The following is an 8,679-nucleotide window of genomic DNA, read 5'->3' as shown; positions in this document are numbered from 1 at the left end:
GCCTGCTGTATAAAAGAATAGTGTAGGAAGAAGTCAGGTTGAAACTATTTTTGCACTGCTATCAGCACAAATAATTACAGCAGAAATCTCAAGGTTCTTTATTTATCAGCAATTAATCTGAGCCCAAGGAAGGCAGAAATGTCTGAATTTGGTGTTGTCCTATAGAGTTACCTTTATCTAGCATTTCTGTTCTTTATTCAACCATTCTGGGTCCTGTTCTACTGGTATCTCCTTGTCCCTGTATCTGCCTTCTACTGAGACATTAGGCAATAGGCCTTTCTCCTGCTTTTTAAGGAGATGATTTCACTGGTTTCATAGCTAAAATAGCCCATGTGGCTTATCAGCCAAAGGATGCTGGCAGAATGAGAAGCTTGTGGCCTCCTGGGTCTTTGGCTCCCTACATTTTGGTCCCCGTCAATTACAGTGCATCCCAATGCTGATTTTGTTCAGGGTTTGAGGATTCATGGCAAGACTTGCAGCATGTAAATTTAATAAATACATTAAATAAACAATTAAATTAAATTAGTAAGCCCTAACAGTGTTCTGTGCACCTTGGCATATAGTCATGCTAATCACACGACTACAGAAATGTCTTCGGACAACACTGGCTCCCTTGTCTAAGAAAAGGAGATGAGCACCACCACCCCTAAAATCGGATGCAACTGGATAGGAGAAACTTTCCCTTTAATAAACAAACCAGTGCAGCTCACAGAACAGAAATGTAACATACACAGATCTAGGGACACACATACCTGCCCAGGCCACTATATTTGTATCAACTGAAGTTCCCAAGTAATATTCAAGGGCAGCTTGTTGTAGAGTGCATTACAGTAATATATATGAGAGGTGAGCAAGGCATGAATGACTGACCACAGAGTCTCCTGATTCAGAAATGAGCACACCTCACACACAATCCAAAGATGTGCACAGGCCCTTCTAACCATGACTGCCATTTGCTCTTCTAGCAGGAGCTGTGAATCCAGAAGGACCTTCAGATTATGCACCTTTCAAAGCAGAACCATCCAAAATGTGATTTACTATTTGAAATTGTTAACATTATTTAATGTTTAATTAAAGATGATACTGAGTCTATTAAAACATCATTCTACAAGTTAGTTTAATAATTTGGTTTTCCATTGCCATATACTGGACATTGTCTTCATTGAACAAAAATAGTAGAGGAAAAAAGACCAGGATACTCTGAGAAGAAAATGCAGTGAAGACTCATCCCTGTGACTCCAGAGTTACATAAAGGAAAGGACATCTTCTTGTAAAGTGTCCCTTAAGCATGGACACATGATCTGACCCTGGAAATGACAAAACAAGATTGATATTACTGGGTTACATCAGGTCTAAGGGCACATACTTTGTTCCTGCCAGGATGCTATCCTCATTTAGGTGCTCTTGCTTTAAAAAAAAAAAGATATTGGTTGAGTCAATCTATGTTTCACTCAGATTAGCATTCTTTGCAAAAATCCCAGCAGCAGTTAGTGGTCCATAAGAAAAGTGGCTGTTTGGCTAGTGACTGCTGCAGACAGGATGCTGAATTAGACTGAGTCCCTGCAGTACCAAAAGTCCTTCCATTTGTCCTAGGAAGACATTGTTGGGGTTTTATTTATGGGTACATAGGGGCCAATTGTAGATGCTCAATGAGTGACAGATGTTTTGCATATGCCCAGAATTATTTTTACTATTTCCTTTACATTCATTGTATATGGACATACATAGAAAAGAAGGGGATGGGCTCTATACCCAAGGTTATCTGGAAGAATTTTCTGGTGTTTAAGGAGATCCTGTCTTCAGGATGGATGGCTGTATCTGTACTCTGAGTGTGGAAAGAAGTCCTGGAGAAATATTGTCCCTAATTTAATAAATGGCCTGGCAGCATCCAACACAGCCTGAATGAGAGAGAAGACAGGATAAAACAGCCTCCTCCCCATCCAGAGCTCCTTAATTAAATGCATGGCAAGAACCAGGGGAAACACATCTGGTTTCAATCTGCACAGCCTTTGATGGCATCAGATGTTCTTTTCCCAAATCGGGTTGGGGGTTGGAAAACTTGGCCTGTCTGTGGCAGCTCTGAGCCCAGGCTGGCTCCTATCACTGAACCACAGGGGCCCTTTTCTTTCTCTGCCATTGGTTGACCTTTACAGCACACTCATTCCCCCTCTGTCCTGTTACTCTCCCCATCCAGAGAGCACTCAAACCTGGTAAGAGGAAGGGCCATGTTTTACCTGCTTCTTCCCTCTTTTTTTTTTAACAATAAAAACCTCAGTTTTGGAGAAGTCCACATTCTTTTGGGGCTCCATATTTAAGAAATTGTCTTCATTAAAAAGCATTGAGTTTGATGAGATGAGAGATCAAATGAGAACTCTATGCAATTCTAATGTTGCATTACTAGCTGTGAAGAAGACCCTTTGACTGGGACCAATGTGTTGGTGGAAAAACATACCATACAAAAGCATCCACCATAGAATCAGAATTGGTTGTAGGTAGACCTTCTATGCAAGGCTGAGTTTCTTGCTAGGTAAAAATTGACTAGGCAAGAGAGCAACTTTAGGTAAATCAGCCATTAATTTAATATATGGACAGCCACACAAAAGCTGTATTATGTAATAATTAATGGGTTGTGGGCTGTAGCTTTCTTTTGTGTGAAAACACATGTTGGGCATGCATACAAATTAATAATCTGCATTTTCTTATGTTAGCTGTTAGCTTATTCCTTGGCCAAAAATGAAGGGACTGGATTTTGTCTTACTTTAAAATACTCCTAAATACTCCTACTCCTTCAGTTCTATCAACATGTTTGTATATGATTCTCACAGGCTCAAAATGGAAAGCCTTTCTTCTAGAATGGCTTTTTTGAGCTTGAATGTGGGAGCTGATTCTGAGTTCAGGCAAAGCAAGAAGAATCGTAAAGTATTGGCTCCCTGAAATAGAGCAGTACAGTTCCACCACAGTCCTCCCAGTAATCAAAGTACACCCCAGCATTCCAGGCCCTTCTGGCACTTAGCTCAGAAACTCCTAAAAATGTTTTTCTTTTTTAGTTTCAATAAAAGGACAACCATAAATAACTTCACCTTGCTAGGCCTTTCCCAATACTCCCAGCAGTCCCTGGGCATGGGACATCCAATTAGGGGTGTTGAAACAATAGTGAAAAAGCCCTCTTTTCCCCAACAGTCTTCACTTGCAAATTGTTCCCTATTCCCCTGACCTTTAGATTTGGACAGATATCTTTGTGGGGTGGTAGCTGCCATTGATCTGGTTTTCCTGAGTTTTTCCTTGTTCTTGTCCAAAAGTATGGATTGTCTCCCAAATCCATCAATGAGCAAGTTGGGGATTTCCTTCACAAAAGCACATCCCTAAATAGCAAAACAAGACTGGTCCTGAAAGGAATTGCATAAAACTGTACTCTGAGTGTCTCAGAAACTGTAGCAAATGCCACACTTTAAATGTTTAAAATGGCTTAGAGAAAAGTTTAAAGATAAAACTCCCTCTGCTCCTGACAATGGGCCTGTGACTCCTGCAGTACTAAAGCTAAGACATTTCTCAGTGACAACTGCTGGAAATGACAAAAGGAAGGCTGCAATGGTGTTCCTGTTCTGTTGTGGGCATCTGGAGAGTTTTTCCTGCAATAGAACAATTTTTTGTAATGCATAATACATTTCAACATTTACATCTAGGAAAAAGAGAAAGAATGAATGCCTTGTATAGGGAAATATTTTACATTCTGTTTACTGGCATGATCAAACAAAAGTTCAGCTGTTTTTATCACCCTTGATTTTACTGGATGAATCTATTTTACTGAAAGTGATAGGAGTTAAGTATTTGATGCAGTTGACACCTCCTACTTTGTATCAACACAAACAGTGCCCTCATAAAAGGGCAAATCCCTATCCCGCTTCTGTTGGGACTCCCTGCCACTCACAGTTCAGAGTTGCAGAGCCACCATTGCTTTATACAAATTTATTGGTTTTCTGTTCTGGCTTTCCCTGGTCTCTCATCAGTCAGCAGGAAGAGATCAGCCCAGTAGGGTGCTGCTGCAAAAATAGGGTGACATAGATGTCTGTGTCATTTTGCGATTTCTGGCTTCTGCTAGGACTTCTCTAGGCTGATTTGTCATCCCTCCTCTATTTTGCCATGTCACAAGTCAAATATAATAGGAAATTAAATACATGGGAAGATGACTTCAAATCATAAAGTGGTATCTTTGAAAAGTCCTTAAGTAAGTATGCAGTGCCAAAGAGACTCTAATTTGGGTAGAGAATCCAGAGACCATACACTACAGGAAGACACCAGGACAGAAACATGAGAGAGGAGACAGGCCCTGCCATAATTGCGGCACTAGGTCCTCTAGGGCAGTGGTTCTCAACCTGTGGGTCGGGACCCCATTTGGGGTCGAATGACCATTTCACGGGGGTCGCCAAACAACGCAATCCGCCATTTCCCCCCCCTTTTCCTTAGCTGTGCTACTTCCTTTTATTCAACTCTTGAATAGAGTCTAATTCTATTGGCTTTCAAAAGCCAATAGGAATTGTCCAGGCTGTCTCTGCCCTGCTGAGCCTGCCAAAAGTCCCAGTCTGCAAACGGTGCTGCACTAGTTGAGTAGTCCTCGACTTATGACCGGTTGAGTAGTCCTCAACTTACGACCGGTTGGGGGTCGCGGCATTAAAAAGGTTGAGAACCACTGCTCTAGGGAGAGAGTAACATTGACTAGTCAAGGGGCATAGAGAAAAAAGGATTGAAACTGACGGTTATAGGAAACATGCAAATAATCAGGACAACCCCCTTTAAATATCCCTCTTTACACTCAAGGTGTTGCAGAGAGGAAAGGCAAGGCTGTTGGATCTCACCAGTTTCACAGCTGTGCAAACACAACGTTATGGAAATAGCATCTGCTTTTTTCTGCTTTTTCCTTCCCTACCTGAAGCAAGGTTGGCATTAAAAATAGGGAGGCCAATAGGGTGGAAGGAGAGGCGACTGGCATGAAAGCAACTCCGGAAACCATAGTGCAGCTAGGGGAAAGGACAAAGGCTGCCAGAGAAAGAGTTGCAGTGGGAGCTGCCCAGACAAGTGACCAGAAGGGAGGAAGCCTGCTCACATGCTGCCAACATACCCCAAACTCACCTCTGTTGGTCACAACCACAATTGGTCATCTGATCTTATGTCCAGAGTATTGATTGCACTATATGTTACTAATCTTGAAACTGTGTCTTAGTTTAAAAGAGGGAAACAGTTTTTTAATTTGGCAAACAAAGTGACAACATAAAGGTAAAGACCCCCTTGAGCCTAGTGTGATTTCTGTTGATTCCATGTAGTTTTCTTGGCAATTTGTTGTTCCTTCTTTATTTCCTATAACCCTGAGATTTCCTAGTGATCACCCATCGAAGCTCCAGCAGGGCATTCTTATCTACAATATCTTTCTCAAGGTTAGTAGAGAGCAGCAAGGTGCTGCCATTTGCTGTATAGACGGCTATTTTAAGGTCAGGGCTGGGGGAGAGATCAGGTCAAGATATGTGGCCCAAGGGCCAGTCTGATGTTGCCCAGGGAAGTCTGAGCCATTCTCAATTGCAGTTGAGCAAAAGGCCGAAAACAAGCGCATTTCACTGAGCCATTCGCGTTGGGACGCACTAAGTCGTCCAGTAATGTACTAGATACGGTAATCCTATATTGCATTTACCCGATCGGCTAAGTCGAAACAAAACACTCGTACGCGCCGCTCTATTTCCCTCTCATTCGTTTTAGCGGCCCGAAGCAACACTTGGGGCAAGAAGGGAAAATATACTAAAAATCTAAGAGAAGCGAAGTTGATTAGCCACGCCCGGGATGGTTTCCTAAAGAGCCCGCCGCCCGCCCGCCATGCAAATGAGATTCTCCGGCAGGACCTTCAGCTAATCTTCCTCAGCCGTTAATTAGCAAAGCAAATAAGCAGCCGGGGTTGGGAGTCACCTCCGGCGTCCGCCTGGACTTCCCGACTTTCAAATTTTTTTTGGGGGGGGGAGGGATACTTGGCTCTTTGCGGGGAAATCGCCACGCGCGCGCGTTCCGGCCAGCGGGGGGGGGAGGGGATCCCTAAATGCGAGGGTGGGTTCGCCGAGGTCGGACTGGAAGGGGGAGGCGGCGGGGGCGGGGGAGGAAGGAGGTCTGTGAAACGTCAGAACCAGCACAAAGCCTTTGCCACGTAAATTAGAGGCTCCCGTTAAGTCTGGCTCTGCCCTTCCGAGGACCCTGGAGTTTCCCCGCCCGCCGGCTTGCCAGGCTGCGCCGTTACAAGTACCAGAGGGCCGCTCGGTCGGAAACCCCAACGGTAAGCGGCCCGGAGCTAGCGCACTTCCCCCAGCAGCCCCCTGCCCTCAGCTCGCGGGCCGGGAGCTCCGCTGCGCCGCTAAGTCGGCCCGAAGCCTCGGCAAGACGTCCGCCCTTCCCGCCTCATTGCTCGCCCGGCTAGCCAAGGAGCGCGGCCAGCTAGGGAGACGCCGGCGGGTGGCGGGGTTTACGCTTCAGTCGAGCTTTGCTGGGCCTGAGGAGGCTGGATCTGCCGGCTTTGGGCCGCTCCGCGCGGCTTCCCCACCTGGAGCAGCCTCGGTGGCCCGGAAAGCATCAGTGGCCGGCAGGCTTGGCCGGGCGCCTTTCGTCCGGAACTCCCTTCGTCCTCCTCTGCCTTGGCTGCCCTCCTCCTACTCGGCCGGGGGAGGCAAAACCATGACTTCCAGCTACGGGCACGTCCTGGAGAGGCAGCCGGCCGTCCTAGCCACGCGCCTGGAGAGCCCCGGCAACCTCGACAGCCTGCAGGCAAAGAAGAACTTCTCGGTCAGCCACCTGTTGGATCTGGAGGAAGCCGGCGACTTGGTGGCGGCTCAGGCCGACGAGAGCGTCGGGGAGAGCGGCCGGAGTCTCCTGGAGTCGCCGGGGCTTACCAGCGGCAGTGACACTCAGCAGCAGGATGGTAAGTGTGAGAGCCGCGGCTTCCCGCCGGCCGCGCGCTTCGCCAGATTGCTCTTTTGCCCTCCCTTTCGGATGGCCGCGGAACAAACGGTCGCCTGACAGCTAAGCATCTGACCCAGGAACCTGGCTTCTTAGATACCCACGTGCACACACACCCGTGACAAGGCATTTTCCGGGCGGGATAGCCAAAGGAAGAAACCGAGGATAAAGCAGATACATACGTGCGGAAACGATGCTGTTCTATTTCACGTCCCCATTTTTTCACATTTTATAGCGAGGCGTGAAAAGATAACGAGGAGCCAGCTCGTATTGGGAAAAGCTTTTCTAAATCCACGAAAAACGGGCGTGGGGGAAATACAGATCACTTTCAGACCGAGGTATTTAAGATAGAGACCTTCCAGCGGACCCACCGGGTCGCGCCCCACAGTTGAAGTTTCAGAGGTCCTCGTTTGGGGGGAAAAAAAGGCTTGAACACAAGAGACTTACTTCCAAGTAAGCATGCGCAGTAAGAGGCCGTAAAGCTTCCAGGCGCGCAGCCTCTTTCCCGGGCGAGTCCTCGGATCTCGGCTCCGAGGATTTGGAGATTTTGAGCGAGGGCGCCGCGCTCGCTCGCTTGAAAAAGCTGGCTGAGTCGAAGTCCCGTTCCGCAAAGTCTCTGAAGAAAGACAACGAGTCTCCCAGGCCGGGAGCGGTGGCCGGGCTGGGAAGGGAAGGAGGGCAAAAAGTGAGCGGCCCCAGCCAGAAGGCCCTCAAGTGAGGGCCGCCGAAGGCTTTGCTGCCTCAGCTACCCTCGGCTGGGGCATTGTAGGCCCCCTGCAGACAGACGGCCGCTCTTCTCGGAAAACTGAAGTTGGGTCAGTCTTTTTGGAAACACCCCTGATCCGCGAGGAGAAGCTGTTACCCACCCACCCTCTTCCCCGGCCTTCTGCTGCAAAGCGCAGAGCAAGCCGGAGCGGAAGGCTTTTTCTAGGCATCAGCTCGAGCGGTCAAGCAGAGCTTGGGAGTGGGGGCTTGTCTTGCAGGTCGTTCCTTGATCCCCTGAATTTGCTTACACTCTATTCCCCCGAGGCTTCTCACGGAAGCATTTTAGCTTCTTAGTCAATCGTCGTTGAGCTACCCTAAACCCCTAACCCGAGCTTCATTGTCGCGGGAACCGCTATTAGGAAACCTTATAAAGTGAGGAAACGGAGTTTCGCCTGCATGGTTTGCCTTGGCTTCAGAGGGGTTGTATGCGCGACCCGCAGGTTTCTCCAACTTCGGGAATGGTTTTAGGCCTGAGTGGAGCGAGGCGAGCCCTAAACTGGCTGCAAAGGCTGCCCCGCTGGCTCGTTCCCAGAGAGTTCCTCTAAGAAAAAAGAGCCGTCTCGCGCCTCTCTTCTTCATGCGATCGGCTCACCCCCCCCTCCCCCGACACTCCTGGCCATTAGGCCGATCAGAGCCGGCCGCTTTAAACCAGGTTGGTCTCAGGATGTTTTAAGGAAGAATTCCCACCTAAAATAGATGGATTTTCTTGGAAATGTATACATTGGGAATCAGAAATGAGTGGTTCATCTGCCTGAGTGCGATGGTGGAGAGTGCCAGGAATAACTTTGACCACTTTCCAGAACTAAAGGGCAGCTTTGGAAGTGAAGTCCAGTTCTCTCACGGTACTTACTTCCAATAGAGATGAGTTAAGTCAGAGTCATGTCAAGGGAAATGCTTTTTCAAATAACCGATTGGGGATGAGGGACTAGA

At 47.6% G+C, this 8,679-nt stretch overlaps 1 protein-coding gene across 1 annotated transcript in view; it reads left to right on the top strand.

The window, feature by feature from the left end:
• Window positions 1-6,135: 6,135 nt before the first annotated feature.
• Window positions 6,136-8,679, top strand: part of SEBOX (SEBOX homeobox) — an 83,649-nt gene continuing 81,105 nt past the window's right edge. Inside the window, exon 1 of the mRNA XM_039365567.1 lies at window positions 6,136-6,946. Within this exon, the coding sequence (XP_039221501.1) occupies window positions 6,703-6,946 (244 nt within the window). The 5' untranslated portion in view covers window positions 6,136-6,702. The remainder of the gene's footprint in view (window positions 6,947-8,679) is intronic.

The sequence above is a fragment of the Crotalus tigris genome, unplaced genomic scaffold, assembly GCF_016545835.1.
Source record: "Crotalus tigris isolate CLP2741 ecotype Arizona unplaced genomic scaffold, ASM1654583v1 scf7180000020128.343356, whole genome shotgun sequence".
In the NCBI taxonomy this organism is placed as follows: Eukaryota; Metazoa; Chordata; class Lepidosauria; order Squamata; family Viperidae; genus Crotalus; species Crotalus tigris.
The sequence above is the reverse complement of the archived record's forward strand: the minus strand, read 5'-3'. Positions and strand labels throughout refer to the sequence as shown.